General features: G+C 45.1%; 1 protein-coding gene across 2 annotated transcripts; it reads right to left on the bottom strand.

Annotated features, from left to right (window-relative positions):
- Positions 1 to 20: 20 nt before the first annotated feature.
- Positions 21 to 21174, bottom strand: GEMIN8 (gem nuclear organelle associated protein 8). 2 transcript variants are annotated; one of them, XM_081221948.1, is made up of 4 exons: positions 21049 to 21174; positions 12263 to 12473; positions 11191 to 11632; positions 21 to 528 (listed from the first exon to the last, which is right to left on the bottom strand). In XM_081221948.1, exons 2-4 carry the CDS (start codon positions 12272 to 12274, stop codon positions 269 to 271), a joined length of 714 nt encoding a protein of 237 aa, XP_081078074.1. In that variant the 5' UTR covers positions 12275 to 12473; positions 21049 to 21174; the 3' UTR covers positions 21 to 268. The 2 variants fall into 2 exon arrangements, with proteins under 2 accessions (XP_081078074.1, XP_081078075.1); XM_081221949.1 differs by having other exon boundaries at positions 12263 to 12307.
- Positions 21175 to 24105: the final 2931 nt, after the last annotated feature.

Genomic DNA, 24105 nt, shown 5'->3' with positions numbered 1-24105 from the left:
CGACGGGAGAGGCCACAGCAGTGAGAGGCCCGCGTACCGCAAACAAACAAACAAACAAACAAACCAGTGGGATGTATATGAAATTCTCATTTTACCTCAAGAGAAGATCTCTCATGTTGGCAGCAGGACACGTCCTGCCCACCCCCAGGTGGCTGACATTACCCCCGCCCCCGGGGGACTTTGGTGAATGCGCTCATTAGTCAGCCTTACCCAGAGAAGAGCCACGGGAGAGGGGGGACAGGGGGACCGCGAGAGGAAGGGGCGCGGCTCAGAACTTGAGCGGGATGACTGGCCAGTACTTCGGCTGCTTGCGGTCGCAGTGCTTGTCGAAGCTGAGCTGCACGGCCGCCTCCATGGCCTGGATCTTGGCGGCGCTGGCCCCGTACAGTTGCCGCATCTCAGCCCGGCGCCGCTCACCCGGCCGCTCAGCCGGGGGCAGCGCGGAGCGGCGGCGCGTGTCGCGGTACAGGTCGTGATCCGCGTTCACGTAGTCGTCCAGGCGCGCTGCGTCCAGCTGCTGCTGCTGCCCTGGGAAGCAAGTGACACGCGCGCCGGCGCCGTGAGCCGGGTGATTTCGGCTGGCCCCCGGCCCCCTCCGCCCTCCCCCTCTAAGTGCCCCGCGCCTGCCCCGCCGGCTGGGTGGTTCTCGGACTCTACGGCGTGACCTGCGCTGGATTATCGTTGTCTCCTTAGTTAGGAGGCACATCGCTCACTCACTTATCAGAGGGCTACAGGCAAATAGAAGTGGCAACAAGCCACCAGGAAACGTGTCAGCCCAAGTTATCCAACCTCTGCAACGGGCCCTGAAAACAGAGGAGAGAAATGCAACCATATGGGTCTCTCTCTTCATCTACACCGCTGCCCACAAGCTGCCCAGTGGGGCATGGCTGGTGGCGCTCCCATGGTTTCAAACACTGCACCAGGCCGGCAGGGAAAGGAAACGCTTCCCGGAAAAGTCCAGTGTTGCAAGAAGTAGTACTTCCCACCACAAATGAGATGGTGGGGAAAAAAGTCACCTCTTTGCAAGAGGTATGGGTTTGAGGTCATCCGGAAAAGGGCAAGGCTAGCAGCTAGAGAACTCCACCACGATCATGATCCCTGCGTGCGTCGCAAACGCAAACCACACCACACAAGGAAAGGCTAACCGATCCAACCCCTGTCGAAGGTAAAAGGGCCAAGAAAGGATAATTCTGCAGATGGCAGGGAGGCCTTGGCCACCTCGTCTTGCTGCTGTGTTGCCCGCAGCAGCCGGCCCCCTGCCTCACTGAGGGATGGGACCTGCCCCGTCACCTCCCAGGTCAGCTTAGGCTAAACTTCAGGTGGGAGGTGATATGCTCCAATCCTACGAATTTAAATGGATTCTTGTAAAGCAAGACAGATTTACTCAGGTTATTCTCCCCTCTCGATTTTTACTGTAACAAGTCCTAGTATCATAACTTGTATTCTTATGTAAATAGAAACAACATAAAAATGTCAACAAAACATAAGGTCAAATTTAGCCAACTTACAGATTTTGTGACTGTCAAGAACAGAGAAACTGATAGCAGAATGCACACATCTGTAGCCACCGCTAGCAAGAGAAATACTAAGGAGTGGAAGATGGTTGTAGGGGAATAAAACCATGATATAAATCATTTTTTCCTTCGTTAAAAAAAAAGTAGTAGGGGCTTCCCTGGTGGCGCAGTGGTTGAGAGTCCGCCTGCCGATGCAGGGAACACGGGTTCGTGCCCCGGTTTGGGAAGATCCCACATGCCGCGGAGCGGCTGGGCCCGTGAGCCATGGCCGCTGAGCCTGCGTGCCCGGAGCCTGTGCTCCGCAGCGGGAGAGGCCACAACAGTGAGAGGCCCGCGTACCGAAAAAAAAAAAAAAAAAAAAAAAAAAAAAAAAAAAAAAAAGTAGTAGAATGAAAGCTGAGTATGGAAGGGAACACAACAGTGAGCAAATCAAGTGACTGGCAAGATATTTACATGGCTATGCTATTTATGTGGCTAGGCACAGACACTCACAAATCCCGTTCTTTATAAATCGCACCTTGGAGCTGGAGGGAAGGAGTTTTATACTCTTGGAAACATTATTAAAAATACATACGGCCATTTGTCTCTTAGCACATCTGCAGTTTATTTTTAATTAAAAAAAATTTTCCCCCTGGAGTCAGTGCCACCATCTTCCCCCTACACTTGGTGATGCTGCTCCCCTGCAAACAGAGAAAAGAATGCGGGACGTGAAGATAAAAGGTTCCAGCTCTACATCAAGCTTTACTGCTTACAATTTTAGAAAAGGCACTTTGCCTCACTAGATTTGGAGTTTCTCATTTGTAAAATTAGGAGGCTGGGACTGACCTCCACCGTCGCTTCTGCAGTTTGTTTTTATACAAGGAAGTACTATGGGAACAAGGCAAATGACTGTCACGCAAAAGACATGCAATGTAACTGTAACCTTATCCATGAAAAAGACAGAATTGACCTACCGTGAAAGGCGGAACTAAACCAAAATATTGGCCTGATATGCAAATGAATGGGAGGTCAACAAGCATTTGTTTCTCATTTTTGGTCTTTCTGGCAAATCTGAAACTTCAGGATTTAAGACGTTCAGTTCTCATGGGTGTCTGCATTGTACCCCCTCCTCCCCTGGGGACTACTCTTCCAAAGGCTTGGCATCTCCACCCGAGCCAGGGACAGAAGAGCCCCTCTGCCACCTGTGACACGTTACCAATCCTCGGCCCCGAGGGGACGATCCCACGTGATCCCTCAGAGCCTCTGCATGTAGACGACAGGGGCTCCCAGACCACAGGCCTTTCACTCTCGAAGTTGTCCCAAGACTACCATCATCCTCACTGACAGATTTAGTGACACAACAGATGTTCAACTTCCTGTTGAAATCAGTGTCTCAGTTTAAAAGTTTTAATAAACACTGGAATCTTGGCTGTCTTATAAGTGTTGCTCTCTGCCGTTAGGATATGTGAATTTAACCTTTTTACTTTTGCATCTTTATTTTTATTTTCCTTATAACTCAACATGGTTATAACGATGCTTCTTTCTGCTGCCCTTCTGACAAAAACTATCTTGCAGACGTTCAATCGGTCTAACAATTTATACGCCAAGAGCCCTTTCCTCTTATTGACAGCTGTGGACGAAATGCTACGTGACGCCAAAGCAACCCCAGCTGGCTGGCCGTCAGTGAAGCCTGTGCTGTTTTCCAAGTCTGCACTCAGCATGTGCTCATCACGGCAACCATCACAGGGTTTTAGTTCTTAATAGACTTTATACGGTGTAAGAATAAAAGAATAAAAGACACGGCCCTCTGCTCTCGGTTCTCTATTTTTATCTCCTTCCCATCCAGGTTTCCTCATGAAAATTTAAGGCCCAAACCCTGGTCCCCTCCCAGTCTCACAAGAAGTGTGGAGGTTTCCTGGTTTCCTGCACGGCAGGTAGTTGCCCTCAAACATAGAGCGGAGGGACGGGAAGCGGGTCCCCTGGCACCAGCGGCCCACCACGGGAGTCCACTACGGGGGAGGGCACTGTGGCCTTTACTCACCATCTCCCCAGCCCTGGGGGAGGCCGCAATGCCCGACCCAAAGCAGGTGCTCAGAGGTTGTCAAAAGAGAGCTCAGACAAAGGCCAGACATTATTTTTTGTAAACAGCTGCTCCTTCCAGATGCTACTGGAGAAAAATGACAACCCAGGGATAGAGAAAGAGATGCTCAACTCTCAAAAGGCGCTACGTAGAGCCCCCTCCCGCAGGTCCCTGAGTCTCCATGGGGGAGAGGTTGGGGGAGGGGGAAGGACGGGGCACCGCTGAGTTGGGGGTCTGATTTTGTTCACTTACATTCGAGTTGCTTTGCCTCTATTTACACACACACACACACACACACACACACACAAAGTTCTAACATTAGACTATAAATTTGAAAACCAGTCAGCTTAAAACTAAAGACCCTCAGGCTAGCTGCGCGCTGGAGGCTACAGGTAGCACGTGAAAGTACTTTAGTGTATACCGACCTAGGGGACCAAGCAAGCCTTAGGATGCAATACTCATTTGAAGGCATCCACTTATTCTAGGTTCTATTTATTGCTTCCTCCCTCCCAATGAAAGACAGGATTCTCAATCACTGGCAGTTTTTCTTCCTGTCAAAACAAGGTGAGGACTCAGCCAGCCAGATGGAGAGTCATCTGACTGAAGCAGGGAAGTCGAACAACACACTTCAGAAATAGCTGAACAGGGGCCTTGTCATGCAGAGGTCGGTCATTTTTCCCCAAAACGGCTGTGGGACTCAATGTTACCAAGCACTTTTTTCTTGTAGGATATCTGACCAAGGCAATTTGTGTTAACACAAATCAGAGTATCTTTTTCAATTTCAGCTTTAAAACAGGGTTGTAGTGGGGTGAATAGCCTCCCCGCAAATTTCCATCAACCCAGAACCTCAGAATGTGATCTTATTTGGAAATAGGGTCTTTGGGGATGTAATTAAGGATTGAGATGAGATGATTCTAGATTAGGGTGGGTCCTAAATCCAGTGAGTGTGTCCTTATGTGAGACAGAAAAGGACACATACAGACACAGGGGGAAACCATGTAAAGATGGCGGCAGAGATGGCAGCCTTGCTGCCACAAGCCAATGAAAGCCAGGAGCTGCCAGAAGCTGGAAGAGGCAGGCCCTAGAGCCCTTGGGAGGAAGCGTGGCCCTGCCGACAACTTGATTTTGGTCTTCTGGCCTGCAGAACTGTAAGAGAATAAATTTCTGTAGTTTTAAGCCACATGCTTTGTGGTAATCTGTTACAACAGTACTAGGAAACTAATTCAGGGGTTAACATGCATACAGAGTTAAAACAGGAAAAACAGGATTATACTATTAAGGAGAAACTCTACTGGACTCCATCTGTGTTCAGGATATATAACCTTGATATTTTTTGCCTCAATCTATACATTTACATGGTGTTACCAATGTAGGCTTAAAGTCTATAAAGGAAAAAACAATCATGGGAAGTGACTTGGACTTCAGAGACCCTGACATAGCAGGAAAACATTCATTCAGTATCCCAAGATAATTAGCTCAAAGGCAGAACATTTTGGAGGACAAAGCACTAAGACAAATGAGCGTTAAAGAATGTGATTTCCCCCCATTTTCCTAGGATTAGCATGTCTGATTATATTCTCTGCTGTGTTGCCAGAATTAATGACCTCAGCACAACCGAGCGAAAGCACAGACTTGATTTATATCACGAATGCCTCGTTTCTGGCTTGTCAGCAACACACCCAGAACACAGGTGCTTGCCAGCAGAGCTGGAGCCATTACTGACGGGTCTTCCAGCCTCACCCCACATCCCTCACTCGACGACAGATGTAATCCCCAAGTCCGTGGGCAATCACCATGTTTACTTTCAGAATAAAAGTGCATTTCCATCCCTCCCTTCCATTTTTCTATGGCCATTTTCTATGGCCACGTATCTTCTCACGGACTGGTTTGATGCCCTGAACATCTGGACTAGATGAAACACACACATGGCGGAATTGTGCTCAATCAGTTTGATTCCACGCTTGAATCTCATTGACGAAACTAAGCCAGCTCCCTAAGCGCTGGGCCGTAGGTTTCATTACATCTTCTAGGTTTTCTGTGAGGGCGGAATGAGGGAGAGCGGGACGGGTTCCAGCAGACTGACTGAAGGCTCGCTAGGAAGACGAGAGTCTAAACCTTCCTGCTCGGGTGGACATGACGTAAAGGAGCAGATGTCGCCCATCAAATGTCTACAAGGTACACCTGGGCCCTTGGTAAGACCAGCACTTTCTGAGTGCTGGGCGGGGAAGGCACTGAGCCCTTTCTTTCCCTCTCATTCCACACTGCCCCCATCCCTCAAAGCCTAGTGTGCACTCCGTTTCTCCACCACCAGCCCGTGGAGCTCCTCTGACCACTGAGTCCACTCACTGGCTCGTCCCCTCATTTGCAAAACTACCCGTGGCCCACACCATAAAGGGCTCTTGTAGGTGTCATTTTAAACTTGATTTTGTCTTCTCTTCCCACGTGGGTTTATGCTCTTTGAGAAATGTCCCTGTTTGGGCCCGACATCTACCCCCAAGACACAGGTGACAACTATCTGATTGGCTCGTGCCCAGACAACAGTGGCAAGGGTTTGTTTCGGGGCGCCTGCTTCTCTACGGGGAATGAGAACTTTCACTCATTTTCCCTCTAAGTATTGGGACGAGGACCTCGCAGTCTCAACTGATGGTTATATTTATGACTAAAAAATGATACCTTCCTTAACCTAACAATAAACATTTTTCCTAAGAAATAACTGACAGCACAGCTGACCTTTTAAAACTTCACAACTGTCTACTTTCCCATAAGTAATGTTACCAGTGAAGTTTTAAATAACAGCAATACCTCGCTAGGAAACGATGACATATAATATAATCAAAAGCATGCCTGTTACCGCTGCACAAAAAAGAGTTCTTTGTTTATGCTACTTAATATTTTTTTGGTTTTTATTGCTGAAATATGTGAAATGAGAGACTGTCTGGAGGAATAGTAATCACAAACAAGAACACGTTGTCCAGTCTAAAGGATTTTATCCCAAGAAAATATTAAATAAGACTCAGATGATGATGAATTATAGAACGTATACATTCCTCTGGAGGTGAATAGTCCTGAAAAGCGAAATCTTTCCAGTTTAGCTACATCTTCCTTTGCTAGTAATATTTTATACAATCTGTGTTCTCTAAATGATTCATGTTCAGGGCTGAATTTGTCCTAATTGAATAAGTAGTTTCTAGTGGCTCAAAGGGCAAAACAACTTGAACCGAGTATTCACATGACTCAGGTCCCTCATCTCTTTATTCAAACATTTCCCAACTGTGTATGTAACTAAACCTCTGTGAGCATTTCCAGCGAAGGTAACGGATTGGGAAGCGCCACGGGCATTCTGATTCCTTATGTCTGAATGCCATCACTCAGGACTGCTCCAAGGAACACGAATTGATCCTATAAGCCACTCAAAGTGCTGGTGAAAAACCTAGCGCTGGTGAAGTGCTGCCCATTATTTTTGGTGGGGCAGCGTCAGGCCCTGGCAGCTGCTTCTCACAGAGACCGCATCTTTCGCAGGAAGATTAGATTCCGACACCAAAGCCTGTTCTCACCCTCGCCAGACAACTCTCATGTCTCCCGGGGACCTGATAAAGCTTTCAGGGCGGACTGCAGGACACAAGAGCACCAGAGGTCCCAGCACGAGCAATTTTGAATTATGTTACAATTACACATTTTTAAAGCACAAAGTAGCGGAAGCTCAATGCGTTTAGTGCTGTTATGAGGAAGGTGGAAGCAGGTTCATTTCCCCAGCCCGTGTAGTTTACTATATTAACTTATATCAAGCAAGAATGTCCTCGGAACAGAACTAAAAGTTGTGGTAATGACTACTTTGACAAAATTGTATTAGTGGCTCAATTCGACAGATATCAAAGCTTTTCATTCTTTTATGTTTTAAATATTCTAAATCAATTTAAGAGTTTGAAAAGTGCTGCCTAGGGCAGAAATATATGACTTCATTTTTTTCGAAGTCAGAGAATACTTTATTAAAAATATGCAGAATCTCAATCAAGCACTCACTAATCAGCAACCAGAGATGATCATACTAAGTGAAGTAAGTCAGACAGAGAAAGACAAATACCATATAATATCCCTTATATGTGGAACCTAAAATATGACACAAATGAACCTATGAAACAGAAACGGACTCACGGACATAGACAACAGACTTGTTGTTGCCAAGAGGGAGGGGAGGTGGGAGAGGGATGGAGTGGGAGTTTGGGATTAGCAGATGTAAGCTATTCTATATAGAATGGATAAACAACAAGGTCCTACTGTAGAGCACAGGGAACTATATTCAATATCCTGTGATAAACCATAATGGAAAAGAACATGAAAAAGAATATATAAATGTACAACTGAGTCACTTTGCTATGCAGCAGTAATTGACATGACATTGTAAATCAACTATACTTCAATTAAAAAAATAACAATCAAGCACTAATCAAGACAGTATCAGAGTAAAACCAGTTCACGGTTAATAATCCATGTTAAAGGATGAGTTATTAGCAACAAACCATAACACTAACACTTCTTGGGCACTGACTTCCGCACAGAGCACTGCTGTATAACTTTTCTTATCTCATTTAATCTTCATAGTTACCACCCCATTCATTAGAATCCCCATTTCACAGATGAGGAGACTGAGGCACAGGGTAGCGGTGCACAGGATAAGAACCTCCAGCTAGTAAGTGCTGGAGTGGGGCTGGAAGCCTCTGATTCCAGCAGTCCTGCCACAGCTACCCCTGTGTAATTCTACTAACAATAATGTAAGTATTGGTGAGTAGGGATGGAGGTTGTAATAGTTTCCATAAAATTCCCTTTTTTGTTGGTTTGCTATCTAGACCACGGTAAAACAAACACGTACCAGATTTTCTTCACAGCAATGACAAGACCTGTGTGGTTCACTTTACGTCCCACTCACAGACTGCATTTGGAAACAAAGAAAATTCTGACAGGGTGACTGTATTAGTTTCCTAGGGCTGCTGTAACAAAATGCAGCACACTGGGTGCCTTAGAACAACAGAAATGTCTTGTCTCACAGCTGGGGAGGACAGAAGTCTGAGATCAAGCTGTCAGCAGGGCCGTGCCCGTCCAGAGGCGCTAGGGAAGGTCTGTTCCAGGCCCTTCTCCCAGCTTCTGGCAGTTCTTGGCTTGTGGCAGCAGAACTCCAGTCCTCTCATCCCGTTCTCCCTGGGTGCGCATCTGCCTCTGTTTCCAAATTTTTCTCTTTTTATAAGGACACCAGTCATACTGGATCAGGGCCCACCCTAATCTCATTTTAATTTGTTACCTCTGTGAAGACCCTCTCTCCAAATAAGGTCACATCCTGAGGTCTGGGTGGGGGTTAGGACTCCAACAAATCTTTTTTTAGCGGACACAATTCAACCCATAACAGTGATGATAATAATAGGACTTGGAGCCCTGATGTAAACTAAGCAGATCTAGGGATGATACCAAATGAAACATGCAGTTCCTCAAGTTTATAAAATATTCAATGCCTACCTCACCTTGTAAAATGGCCCAAAGAACCACAGCAAGTTTAGCACTTCATGGGATAAGGTTTGAAAAGTTCTGATTTAAGGCTCATAATTGATACTGAAAGACTTCATTCATTCATTCAAAATAATATTAAGTGCCAGGCAAAACTTAGCAGGCAATTTTCATGACTTTCTCTTAACCTACCTAGAATTCTACCTGACAATGGCAAGACGGAGAAACAGGGATGGTTCTTAACCAGACATCTGTAACTGAACTGCTGACACGTGAAGGACACATTTCATTATTCTATTTTCACGTCACTCATCTCTATTTTTCACTAAATAACTCTGTCAGGTTTATTTTAAATTAGCAGGTCATTCAAAATGGCCTTTTAGATGGCTGGGGTTTGCTCCCATCCTTAATTACAACTTCTATCATAAATGTGGCACTCTCCCTCGTGGGAAAAACATGTTCTTCTGCCTTTGGGTACGGACAACAGAAACAAGCCCTGTCTCCATCATATTTTCTTTTTCAAAAGCTGTAACAAACAGCATTCCAACCACACATGGACATGCTCCAATGCCAAGTCTCCCTCATCTGTCACATACTTTTAAACGAGACTAACAGTTATTTCAACTGTATTTTGAAAAAAGGTAAAATTTATTCCCGAAGATCAAGGAAAGACATGCATTCTATGCATAATAGAAAGTACTGTTTTAAAAATACTTGTTTGCATATACTTTCTAATATGCATCAAAGAAGTCAAAGGTTTAATCAAAAGAAGGGAAGTAAAGCTGAATGAACAGTGAAGAATCATAGGCAGACACTAAAAGGCATGAGACTTTATACACAGCCCATTGCTCAGTTCCTGGCACCCAGTGGGGGAATCAATAAATGCTCACCCATCATTAGGAAAACACAGATCAATCAAGATGTAAATGAAATGCACCCATCCCCAGGCTTCTATGTCTCCGTTTACTAGAAAGTTCTAGGCAAAATATATAATTAGAACTCAATAAAAACAATATTGAGACGGCATGTCGTAATAGGGAGAAGAGCATTTGTATGTCTGTTAGAGACACTGAAAATGTAAATGGGCTGGTGAACCTTAACAGTAAGGAAAGCACAAAAAGCAGTTTTAGTTTTGTGTGGCAAGTTAGTAAGAAATTCAAAAAATAAAATTCCTGCTTTCCGACTGAAGATTTCAGGCCATTATCACCATTCTCTAACCCCAGGAACAGACAGCCACGGGACAGGATCAAACCGGAGAAGTTCAATACCAGGCATTTTGTTATTCTTTTTAGGTTCCCACTGGTGTCTACTCTGAAGGGAGCTTGAGATTTAAGAGCCGGTGGCTCTGCAACACCAGGGCGGTCTCTGAGCTGTGCACCAGTGAGGCGGCAGCGGCATTTCAGGCACCTGTGGCCCTAAGCCCTGAGCCTGTGCTACAGGAACAAGCACAGGAACTGGAGTCGCACACACCTTGCTTTGAATCCTAACAGCAAATTACTAGTTGATACCACAGAACACGTCAATGAAGCTCCTGAAGGTTCACTTTCCTTATATGTGAAATGGGCTTAAAACCTTGAGGGACTGTTGTGTAGAGTAGGGAATGCACACACACACACACACACACACATGCATGCACACACCCCATCTGGTGTAGTGTCTGAAATTCAGTAAATGGCAGAGGTACTATTAGGATAAGTTTTGTTCTAGAACTAAAAAAAAAAAAAAAGTCCTATATTAAAACAACCCTGAAAACTAATATAAGTGAGGTACCACATCACCAGAGCTTTTCCAGGCTTAGGATTGGGTTTGAAATATTATCTGTACCCAAGGGAGGACTTAGAAGGTTATAAATGAGGGCCGGACGGGACTTCCCTGGTGGTCCAGTGGGTAAGACTCCATGCTCCCGAAGCAGGGGGGCCTGGGTTCAATTCCTGGTTGGGGAACTAGATCCGGCATGCATGCTGCAACTAAGAAGCCTGCAGGCCAGCGAGTGCTGAAATGAAGATGCTGCATGCAACAAGTAAGAGCCAGGGCGGCCAACATAAATAAATAAATAAAAATAAATGTGGGCAGGAGACAAGGCCGGGGCGGGGCGGGGCCGCGGAGGGGGCGGGCTGCACTTACGGCGCTCCTTCTGGTGCCTCTCGGTCTGGGCGAAGTACTGGCGTAGCTCCTCCGTGATCTCCATGTTGCTCACGTCGCATTCTATGCCTCCATCGTCGGACTCGCTCTCTTTCTCCTTCTCCTCCTCTGCGGACCAAGCTGGCTCTTCTCTGCCGCGTGGACGTTGTCCACGCCCGCCAGCATGTGAATGACTGTGGTGGGAGCCCCGGGAGGCCGGGGGATGCTCGTAGCGGGACTGAGGCCTTCTGCCCTCCTTAGCATAAGCACTCTGGGGAAGGCCCATGGCGGAAGAGTACCACGGGGACATGAAGAAAGATTCCATGGCCTTCCGATAGGCAATCTGGTGGCTGCGCATCCACGCCATCGCTTGATGGTAATGTTGCCAGTATCTTGCGTAGACCGGATGAGAGGACCAAGACGCCAGAGCTTGCGCTGTTGCTGGCTACAAAACAAAAAGAAATGTAGGCTAGACACCACATGGTTCAGCTTCAAGAGAAACCTTCAAATGTTCAATCAACTAACCATGTGTTTACTGGGTATCTAGTAAATATCTCCTCTCCACGAGGGTGCTACGGGGCCAAGGAGAATATAAGATGGGTCCACGCCCACGAGGGGCGCCAGGCACGTGCACACTTGCTCTGAAGTACATGCGCATGAGGCACACACAGAACAATTAGTTTGAGGTTACGGCCCATTATAAAGTGGGGACAGAGGCTAATAATGATCATTTCTAGATGAGACGCAGGGGGCAAGAGGACCTGATGTCTATCATCTTGGGCCTTTCTACCCACTGTGATTAAATGACTAATTCCAAGTTAGAAACGCCTGCCAAGAACCACGTGGACTGGTGAACATGATGTTCTCCGGTCCCTCCCTCTCTGTCCCCTAAACACGTGCTGGCGGCCCACTCCTCAGTGCCTGGGACAAAAGCTGACGAGCAACACACCCGATGCTGCTCTCCCTTTAGTTTTCTGATGTATTTCTTTGGTCTTCTCCATCATGCAGTGAGACACCAAGACCTTAAAGACTAAAACTTACCTTTTCTCTCATCAGTTAAAAAAAAAAAACTTACCTCTGCTGCCATCTCTGATTGTGAGAGTCCAAACGAGCGCCGAAACTAGGAAAGAACAAGCAGAGTGCAGACGTCTGGTCAGTCCAGGGCTGTGATATTTGTAGCTATTTTGCGGTTTGCACAGCAGCTCCTCAGAGGCTGTTACCTCCCCAGGACGGTGCCTGATCTTCATGCAACACACCACGACAGCACCGACACCTGGGTGAGTGGTCTGAAAAGGAGGGATCCCCTTAGGTGTGATTCAGTGGCTCAAAGGACACTGCATTTTTCAAGTATAGTACTTGTTTCCCTATTGAAAGTAAAGTCCACGAGAGTAACCACATAAATAGCTAGTCATATGTATGTAAAAAATAATACGCGGAACATGAACTAAAAATGTACAACTATTACTTTATTTACTAACCCATAGTTCATGCCAATGCCTATTTAAATTAACCCTGGAAGGCTTCCCTGGTGGCACAGTGGTTAAGAATCCGCCTGCCAATGCAGGTGACACGTGTTCAAGCCCTGGTCCGGGAAGATCGCACATGCCGCGGAGCAACTAAGCCTGTGCGCCACAACTACTGAGCCTGCGCTCTAGAGCCTGTGAGCCACAACTACTGAAACCCGTGCTCTAGAGCCCGCGAGCCACAACTACTGAAGCCCGCGTGCCTAGAGCCCGTGCTCCGCAACAAGACAAGCCACCGCAATGAGAAGCCCGCGCACCGCAACAGAGTAGCCCCCGCTCGCCGCAACTAGAGAAAGCTCGCGCACAGCAACAAAGACCCATTGCAGCCAAAAATTAAATGAATAAATAAATTTATATATTAAAAAAAAGTTCATAAAAAAATAAAATAAGTTAACCCTGGATCTCCCAGAGGCCTGAGTAGAATAGGATACATCTTGCCAACTCACTGGAAACCTTTGTTGGGTCTTGCTGCAGGCCTGGGACTTGGAGAAGCCTCTCTAAATAAAACAACTCTCTCGGCTGGGTTGTACCCTGGGCTTTAAGCCCCCCAAATGCACCTTGCTTTGGTTTTGATTGCAAAAAGCATCTTCCAGCCAGCGTGTGACACTACACTCTCCCTGCCTACCCACGCTGCGTCTCTGCGGGAGGAGGAACTGGTCACTTGGAGACTCCACCAAGTGATCGCGTAGAATACCTTTGCCCAACAGCCTTGCTCTACCAGGATTTACTCCCTTCCGTACTATATACCTCTTGTGATTTACTGATATGGCAGGAAACACCTCAAGGTAAAGTTTAATCTGCATCTGCACCTTTTACAACCTATTTAAAACACACTTCAATTTCTTCCCTTCTGTTCAAGGGTTCAGAGATGCTCAAGTGCCAGCTGACACCAGAATGTACTTTAAAAGTTAAACAAAAGCAATAGCCTAAAATGCATGAGAATTTAAGCATCTATGAGACAAAACCCCTAATACAATGTGATGCTGAGCAAACAGGTACTTAGGTTTTGAAACTCTGGAAATCAGATACTGAAGGAGTCCTATTTTTCCTACTTTACTTAATTATAGGGTAGAATTTTAAAATCTCCAAGCCTTAAGAAATAAATTTGACTTATTTTGTAATCTCCACCAGATGCTTTGCTATGGTTAATGCGGAACACTGAGATGTTAAATTGACCACATCTTTTAAGATTTAGCCTAAAGAGAACGATTCACATTCTTTTTAAATATAATAAGCTTTCAAAGAGGGTATTTCCAAGAGGGCTGACACGGTCTTCTGTAAATTTATCTTAAACACAGCCCACACTTCCTGTTCCCTGTTCTAAATTCACAAAGACACACACATGCAGTGAATGTAAACCGGGGAAAAGCTAACAAATGCAGTGAAAATACAAGTGTAAATTATTGTTCACATTACTTTACAACTATAACTTAAAGGCTTAAAACATAAACAATTACCTGAAAACCTGGCTAACTGCTATGTGCTTTATAGGCTACCGAAGAAATACATATAAAAACAGTCAGTACAACTAAGGGGCTAACCACCTACAGAAGTAAAACCAACACAAAAGAAATTACAGTAGAAATCAGTATACACTTGAGTGCTAAAGTGTAAGGTGCAGCCTTTAAGTGGCTAATTCACTCCAGCCAGGTTTTATATGTCTACCACTGAAATCTGAACAGCTTTCTGAGTGCCTGAAGCACAAAATGACATTAAAGTGAACTCCATGGGTATCTTAATCAAATTTGTTTTAGAGATTAACAATTAGCATAGGAATTAAATTTAAAAAGCCTATGAGACATCTGCGCATCTTGGGGAAATTAAGAGTTTTGAATCCAGACTTCTATGCCTTATAAAATACCTACTTAGAACCAGATCAATGTAAATATTAATTATCTCGAACTGGGAGATCTGACAACTTCAGATATGTAATAACTATTATTGTGATTGAACACTACTACAGACCTCAGACGATCCTGTTTTTATTTATAACTGGGAAAATCCAGCCTGGCTCTAGAAGCAGTAGGACCAGTATTCTGAAAATGCACAAGATGGCTTATGAGAGGCTCCCTTCTGCAGAGCTAGAAGTTAGGCATGCGTGGTAGAGTAAACAACTGTTTAAGAGGTTCAAGTGTAATTCAACGAGTGCCCCAGGCTGTTCAAATGCCAATGGCTGTGATTAAAAAGGGATGGGAGTGCTAATTTGAGGAGTGGTTACTTACTTATGCCTTTGATTCAACAAATAATTTGATAGAACGGCTGCCATGTTCCACTGCGTCAGAAATCACGAAAGGCACCCTGAGCACTTTTGCAAGAAAGCAGCCAGGACTAAGAGCTGGGATGGCTGAAGAAAGCCAGTCCCAGCATTTGGACCAGAAGCCGTTCAGATTCAGCGCAGGCTGCTGACTACCTATAAAGCATATCAACTAATCTGCCGAGATGCTGACCTCTTTTAAGACCCAGGCCATTAAGGAAAGATGAATTTACATTAATCATGGAACACAGGCACCTTTGTCATCGATTTTCTTCTGATTATGCTTTCCTCACTGCTTTGTCCACTGGGACACTTATAATCAAATCTGCTGCCATCTTACAGCATGTTTAGAGTCCTCAGGCTCTATGTTCAATATGCTGCTCATGTCACCCTTGGATTTATTATTTTCCCTCCCCAAATTCCAAAGCCTATGTATCATATCCTTGTACATTTTAAGTATCTTTAAGATTCCTAAAATCCTGTAGATACTCAATTAAAAAGAGTATCGCTTATATGTGGAATCTAAAAAAAATGATATAATAAATGAACTTATATACAAAACAGAAAGAGATCCACAGACAGAAAACGAACTTAAGGTTACCAAAGGGGGAAGGGGGGGAGGGATACACTAGGAGGTTGGGATTAGCATATATACACTACTCTATATAAAATAGGTAACCAACAAGCACCTACTGTATAGCACAGGGAAGTCTACTCAGTATTTTGTAATAACCTATAAGGAAAAAGAATCTGAAAAAGAATATATAACTGAATCATTTTGCTGTACACTTGAAACGAATACAACATTGTAAATCAATTATACTTCAATAAAAATAATAAATAAATAAAATTTTCTTCAAGTTGAACAAAATAATCCTGAGAATGAATGACAAATTAATCAGTCTCTCTCAAATCAAATAAGAAAAAGTATAGGGCTTCCTTGGTGGCGCAGTGGTTGAGAGTCCGCCTGCTGATGCAGGGGACACGGGTTCGTGCCCCGGTCCGGGAAGATCCCACATGCCGCGGAGCGGCTGGGCCCGTGATCCATGGCCGCTGAGCCTGCACGTCCAGAGCCTGTGCTCCGCAACGGGAGAGGCCACAACAGTGAGAGGCCCGCGTACAGAAAAAAAAAAAAAAAAAAAATATATATATATATATAGAAAAACACATCTAAAGAAAGAGCAGCTTGCATAGGACTTTATTATGAGCTCGCTATTTCCAGTATTACTGTTGGTATTTTATATCAGCAATTTTTTTTCTCTAAAGTGCCAAATAGTAAATATTCTGGGCTTGTGTGTCACATATACTGTTACATAGCCGTCCTCTTTTTCTTAAATTAAAAAAACAACCCTTTAAAAATGTAAACATCATTCTTAGCCATGGGCCATCACTTGCCCACCCCTGCTTTATGTTAATGCATTACGAGCCTCCATAGACTCTGCCCTCAGTATGTTGAGCATCCTAATTGTTCCTCGCTTTGCACTTGGAAATCAGTGGAGGAACTCTGAGATTCTCACCCATCTCATAAGTTATTAGGCTCAGAATAAGACTAGTGGAAGCGAGAAAACTGTGATTATGACCAACAGCAATTTGGTGACCAGTTCCTAACACTGGGGACAGAAGAATCCTCTCTGTGACTAAATAAGCAAATCGGACCATTTCTTAAAGAGCTCCATAGACATTTAAAGACTTAATTAAGAAAAACAAAAACCAAAAAAAAAACCCCACCCTAACTCCTGCAAAACAGGATCAATCAACAGGGCTTAGAAAGCATATGTAGTGCCATGATTTCTGATGGAGATTCTACTAGCTGCCCTGGGCTAGGCAGGAACCCAACAAGGACGGGAAGCAGGAACTGGGAAGCAGGAGAGAGTTGTGAGTGTTTATTCCCTGGAAGAAGGAACCCATATCCTTCCCGGCTGACTGCATCAGTTAGCACCCAAGGGAAGGTGAGACCCTACTCTAAGAATGGGCCCTGTTAGCTTTTCAAAGCTGGGTTCCACAAAGGAGCTTAAGGACCTAATAAAAATGCCTGGGCTTCTGAAAAGCCAACATTAAAATAATTCTAGACACTACAGCAATACTGTCACACACCACCACCAGCTCAAAGAAAAGAAAGCTTAAGGTAGCAGCAGATTGAGCTGCCCTTTCAATGGTTTTTAATTTTATCTTTCATTCCCACCTCCCCGGAGTGTCTCCTACTCTTTTCTGGCACCCGGCTCCGTGTACTGCGCAGCACCTTTTCTCCTAATGGGATGGGGGAGCTGAAGGAAAAGAGAGCGTCAATGTCAGGGAAGGCCGGGATTCACGGCACTACCAACTGGGCAGCACTCCCCAGGGAGGACAATGGCACGACAGTCACTGCCCAGCTGAGCCTGGGCGAGTACAGAGACCGAATTCATCGTCTGTCCTCAGCCACCAGAAGAGGAAGGAAAAAAACAGCGTTGAGGTCATTCACGAAACACTGCTGAGGCCCACAGGCAAAAGGCAGTGCCTCTGAGTCTCGAATGGTATATTTTTTCGTATAGCCTTTCTTAAAAACTGCACTCATTCTTCAGTGACTCTGCTTATCCTGGGAGACACATTTTTAAACGCATAAATATACATGAACAACAACAGACATGAGCTTTGTGGCTTTCAATGGATAAAATGTGACTATTTCCATTGAGTCATTAAACATTTCCACCAATAAGGAATGTGGCTTTGTTGAAAGGTAGTGACATTTTCCATTTTTATTTTTTTTTGGCCGAGCTGCACAGCTTGTGGGATCTTAGTTCCCTGACCAGGGACTGAACCTGTGCCCCGGACAGTGGAAGCACGGAGTACTAACCATTGGACCACCAAGGAATTCCTTGTACAAATTCTTTTTACTGCCTATTTAGATTCTTATAAATATAGGATCTAGGATGCATCATAGCAACCAGATAAATAAAACACAAATTCCCTTCAAAATGATAATGTATCCTCTGTAACTGGATTTTCCTCTCTATCCTCCTTTTCCACTAGAATTCTGAAAATTAAATACATGAAAATTCATCGGCTTTGATTTTTGCATAGAAACACATTCAACATTGGTCGTTAAATAAGATACGCAACTTGCCCATAAGGCTCTCCCTAACTTGCTTCTCTGAGCCAACCAGAGAATTGGGGGGATCTAATTAGGCTTTCAGGACACACGGTTTCAAGGTAGAAGAAACGGGGTCTGTTGGAGATGGCTCAAAATATTGACGGTATGGTGAGAAATCTGAATTACATTCATTGAGTCATATGCAGTTCTACGGAATCTCGGTATATGCGGTAATAACCCTATCAGAGAACATGTCTCCCAATAAACACACACACTGGTAGGAACTTCCTCAACTAAGACAAATGAGAAAATGAGGTGTTTTGGAGAGCCCTGCTTCTTGCCATCACCCCCAGCTTCGATCTGAGGCTGGCAAGTTCATCTGGCTTGCTGCCCTCAGAGGCTCCCTCCCGTGGCTTGGCGTGGTCCCGGCTTAGTGATTCAGACATCAGAGATGGCTCAAGTCTGAACGGCCTTTGCCCACCCTCAGCAGTCCAAGCTCCGTCTTTCCTCCAGACACAGGCCTCCTACAAGTGCACAAGCTACTGTGTTTAGAAGGCCTGCCTCTGTCCACCTATAATAGTTAAAACTGATGGGTGAGGGAGCCTCAAACTTGAGTTTCATTTCCCTTTCATTCTCTCGACCCCAAGCCCCAATTTACCCTTCTGGCTGTTGCAATAAGAAGCAATGTCACAATGAAGGCACAGCATGGGGAAGGAGGAAGGCCGAAAGGACGTAGTTAACAATTCTTCTTTTTCATACAAACCATATTCTACCCATAGAACGGCACTGTTTAATTTGTGAGCAAGGGTGATGGATTTGGGAATGGATTTATTTGCAGGTTCACCAAATCCCCATGTGACTAACATAAGAATCAGAAGTGAAATATGAGGACAGCCCCAGAACAAGGTTAGCCCCTGACTCCTGAACACAACAGGCAATGTGAAAGCTGAAAACTGGGGTAACCGACAAGGACTGAATACAACACAAAAGAGGAAACAGGTAAGTTCCCTTCACTGCAAGTATATTCTTCAAACAGCAAAACCTAGTGCGACCATGAAGGAATAAGGGTTGGACAGGTAGGTAACACAAGTTAAGAGCATAAACCACGACTGGTTTAAAGTGGTGGAAGTCACCACTGGATGTCAGGAACCTTATTTCAAATTTTCCTTCCATAAACACATACAGGGTAATTCCACGTTAATCTCTCTTTTCTGAATTTAAACGGCACTCACTATGCCCCTCTCATTTGGGCATTTAATCAATTACTTGTAGGCCTGGATTCTGCCATCTGTTCCTTTTAAATTTCCTTTTTTCCTTCCAGCATAAAAAAATCATAGCTAATATTTCCTGCCCTTGGATGCTGTTGGGATCGCCATTTCCTGTTAACACTCTCCTCCAACCTCTACCCTCCCTAAAATCATTGAGTAGCTAGTAACTCAAATAACTCTGGCTATAAAGCTCCAAATCTTTTCGGAAAGTAGATATCTAAATACATTAATATGTTTTCAAAGATATTTTCAAATCATCTGACCTTTGATCAACAAGTTATGCTCTTTTTTCACCTGTTCACTTTTTTACACTGTTCTATAGCTGGATTTCCTATTGTAGAGAAGTACAGACGTCCCTCGGTGTTCGTGGGGAATTGGTTGCAGGACCTCCCCCCGCAAGAGACCAAAATCTGCGGATGCTCAAGTCCATTACATAAAATGGCGTGGTAGAGTCGGCCCTACGTATCCGCGAATGCGGAAGGAAGTTTCCAGAGTTCCGCATCTATTTTGTGAATTCTCCAACCTCTACTCTATGCTTACTTGTTCAGTTTTCCTCCCTATCCTTCTCATTTCACCCTATCCTTAAATGTTGCACCCTAAAAACCAAAATAATCCTTCACCCTCTGGAAAACACTTTTAGAATGAAAATTCTCTCTGGAGCTTCAGTTTATATCTTTTCCCAGCACAACGAGGAATACTCAGGGGAGATCTATACACCTTACTGTGAACTTGCCTTCCGTTATGCCTATCCATAGTTACTAGCTAGCAGTCTTGGAAAATATATGGTTTCTGTTCACATTGCCATCCCAAAGGGGCTGTTACTCCTATAAACTATATTAGTAAAAACTGTACGTGTAAAGGTTACCCCCACCCCATAATTCATGGGAACTCTGAGAGTAACTCCAGAAATGTTATTTGTGTTATTAATCTTCAGTCTAAACTTTCAAGTAATGTTATTCTGACTTAAGGTGCAAAACAGCTGAATACAGACTCTAGCCTGTGAAACAACTTTAAAAATCATTCCTGAAAAAAATAAAATTGTTCAGAACCATCTGGTCTGTACTAAGGGACTCTCAGGATTTCAGAGCTAAAAGGTACTTCGTTGGCCACTGGTGCAACTTCACTTAACTACTGAGGAAGAACAGAGAGAAAAGACATTCTCCACCTCCACAGGTAAGGCGCACAGAAGACCGCAGGTGCCAAATGTTCTCCAGATAACTGCCATCAAAACCTCTGACCTCCCACAGAGGTCAACGTGCGAGGGAAAAGAGAGGAAAAGAAAACCCCAATTTTTGAATAGACGGGCCAATATCCTAGACTTCCCTCTAAGGATGAGGCTGACCTGGGTGATCTGTTCTGATTCTGGGCTGGATGGGCAAAGTCCGAATTCACCTTCCAGACCTAGCTTGACATAGTATTACCTGGCACATCACAATCACACTGGGGAGCTTTCATAAAAATACCGATGCCGGGGGCCCACTTCTAGAAATTCGAATTTAACTGGTCTGGGATGGAGGCCCGGGCATTTAAAAGCCATCCAGTGATTCTGGCGCACGGCAGAGCCGAGGGGCTCTGGAACCAGTTCCCTCTCACAATTAGCGGGATGCTGATAATTACGACGATAACGTGACAGGAAAGCCCTCTCCTCTCCCGGCCTCAGAGAAAGTCAGGCTCAGAGGCCGCCAGGCTCAGGGGCCTCCAGGGTCCTCCTTCACTCCCCAAATGAAACCCAGCCGCCCCCGGAGTCACCTCGAGGGCGCGTAGCTTGCGAATCCTGGGCGGTGGGCGAGCAGGGACCTATTTCCGGTGGGAAACAGGAGACGTGGAGCGTGGGAGAGGCTGTTGCCGGGGCGACTACACGTGAGCGTCCGGTGCGGGTCACGTGGCCATGACGCGCAGGAAGTCCCTCCCCGTGGTTGACGTCACGTCCTCGCCGCGTTCCGCACCACGCAGCGGGAGTGGCGCGAAATGGGGGCTCCGCCTCTCGGGGCGGAGCGTGGGGACGGCCGGTGCAGAGTGTAGTGACCAGATCGCGGCACTCGGGGCGCGGGGTGGGGGGGGGCACTCCTGTGCCTCGGGGTCGGGCGGTGGGTCGGGAAGACGACGGTCGTTTCTGCACGGCTTCCGCCTCCGCTACAGTTCCTTGGCATTTAACTCTTCGCTCTGAACTTTCTCACTTCCGTTCCCTTGTGTTTAGTTAGCCTTTGCTTTTTTTTTAAAAACTAAAACGGAGGGTGGTCGTGGCCCAGGCTTTGAAAATAGTCACCCAGATCTGAGTTTGAGTGCGATTCTAGCGCTTAGTTTATTAACCACCCTAAGCCTCGGGTTCTCGCCCCGAACAGGTGAGAAATACCTGGTGCACAGGGCCTGGTGCGCGATAGTTGACAAAAATTGGTGCCTATTAATTAACATTTTTTAAATCATCACAATCATGATCAGCAATACCTGTCCTGTTAGCATCGCAGAGGATCAATAATAACCAAGAATAAATCACTCAAAGCCTAAGTGGCATAATCCTTTCTGGGGTAAATTGGCAAATTGCGCCAAGAGCCCTAAAAGGGGGCATATTTCTGTACTAGAATGTTCACTTCCGAGAATTTATTCCAAGGAAAAACAGACGTAAACCGGATGCTCATTGCAGAATTATTTCAAAAAGTGGAAAGTGGAAACAACTTAAATGCCTAATAAGAGTAAATGGCTAACTCAATTAGACTTTATCAATGGTGTGAACATTATTACCATGTTATTCCTATACTCAAGAAGAATCAAATACTATAGAAGAATATTAACAAATTAGTACTGGATGCCTACTGTGTGTCAAGTATGATTCCACATTTGCATTGTCCATTGCAGCCACTTGCCATACATGGCTGCTGAGAGCTTGAGATGTAGTCTGAACTGAGGTGGGCTGGAAGGGTAAATTACACAGTGGCTATTACAGAATTCGTTTGAAAAAGTGAATGTGAGATACCTCATTTTAAAAGAGTAACAACATGTTAGAGAAGGACTGTTTAGGTTAAGTAAAATATAAGATTAAAATTAATTTCATCTTTATCTTTTTACTTTATTAATGTGGCTACTAGAACATTCAGCATTCTATATGGGGCATGCAATATATAATTATATATGTCTATTGGACAGCGGTATTCCATTTACTGGATATATGGTGGTAAACAAGACAGTTTTTGACCTCCTAAAATGAGCACCACTGAGTAGAGTGCAGACAGTAAATAACATCATTGTACAGCATGGTAATAAGCTCTTTGCAGAAAATATAGCAGGGTAAGGGCCAGAAAGTGTGTTTATTTTGAGGGTGGTTATTTTAGACAAGATTCGTCCTCCAGAAAGTGGATGTGGGAGGAACTAAGATATTTGTGGATAGAAGGGTGGGGGGGATAGCAGGGGTGCTTTCTAGAAGAAGTCAGGGATGGATTGAGGCTGATAAATCAATTGGGTCCTGGTGGAGTCTTTGCCAGAGGGAAGAAACCACATCACGGGAGGAAGGGAAGAGAGAAGAGGGGTAAGATACCAGGGAGAAAGAGCTTAGGGGGCCCCTGGTAAAAGCAGAACAAAGCAGGCCTGGAATGGACGTGTTTCAGGTTGAGTAGTTACTGGAGTACTATGATTCATATACAATAGTACTACGAGTGTGTGTATATATTCTCTCTCTCTGGGTGTAAGGTGTTCAGAGTCGAAAGGGAGACCCACCAGGCCAGGGGCTCAAATTCCACCTACCTTGTAGGTCCAGACTCCCCGGTTTGATGCCTTGGCACACATGGTCCAAGATGGTGCTTCACTGCACCTTCTAGCCGGTGGGAAGGGAGAAAGGTGAAGCCAGGACATGCCACTTCCGTCTAAAGTATGGTTTCTCCACCTTGGCATAATTCACATTTGAGGCTGGATAATTCTGTGTTCTGGGAGCTCTCTTGTGTGTTGTAGGATATTTAGTAGCATCCCTGGCTTCTACCCACTAGATGCCAGTAGCATCATCCCCCAGTTTTGACAGCCAAAAATGTCCCCAGACATTGCCAAATGTCCCCTGGGGGCAAAATGACGCCCCCCCCCCGGCGGTTGACATCACGTCCGCGCCACGTTCCGTCCACACCACAGCAGTTGAGAACCACTGCTTTAACTATTAAGTTTCCTACAACACTTCTGCTCAAATCCCGCTGATGGCCAGAACTTCATCACTCAGCCATCCTAAGGGTAAAGGAATCTTGGCACTGTCTGCTGGCCAGGTACCCGGCTAAAAGCGAGCTCAAGAAGAAGGCGAGAAGCTAGCTGATTCTCCCACACCCTGGTTGCTACAGGGAATGGAAATTCCATAGCTGATTCAGGAGGTGGCCCTGTTTTTTTCATCTTCCAGGCAGAGTTTTCATCATCATTCATTGTGATTCACTTGCATGAAAATATTGATGGTGAGGAAAACTAAGCACGTAAAAAGTAACAATCTTTTTGGAAAGGATGGACATTGTTACTCCAGAGAGCTGACCATGAGGAGAAACTGGATTCTGAAATGGAGGCTGGAGGTTGGATTTTTGACTTGTGCTTTGGCGCCATCTGGTGGAAATATAGAAATCCTACCGTTCCTCACCCTCTTGTCTGGTATTTTCTTTCATTAGTCTCAGCCCTAAACCTCAAATTATAAATAACCCTTAACTGGATTTCAGCAAAGTTTTAAAGCGTCCTTTAAGAGGAGGGACTCTTCAAAGCAGGGTTTCTCACCCTTGGCGTGACTGACCTTCTGAGGTCCTTTGTACTGTAGGATTTTTAGCAGCATCCTTGACCTCTATCCACTGGAGGCCA

The sequence above is a fragment of the Mesoplodon bidens genome, assembly GCF_964165515.1.
Source record: "Mesoplodon bidens genome assembly, chromosome: X".
In the NCBI taxonomy this organism is placed as follows: Eukaryota; Metazoa; Chordata; class Mammalia; order Artiodactyla; family Ziphiidae; genus Mesoplodon; species Mesoplodon bidens.
Note: the sequence above shows the minus strand (reverse complement) of the source record. Positions and strands in the feature narration are given on the sequence as shown.

Coding starts and splice junctions, on each gene's coding strand:
- GEMIN8 (XM_081221948.1), bottom strand. Junction 529..11,190: donor GAGGCACCAGAAGGAGCGCC/GTAAGTGCAGCC, acceptor CTTGCTTCCCAG/GGCAGCAGCAGCAGCTGGAC.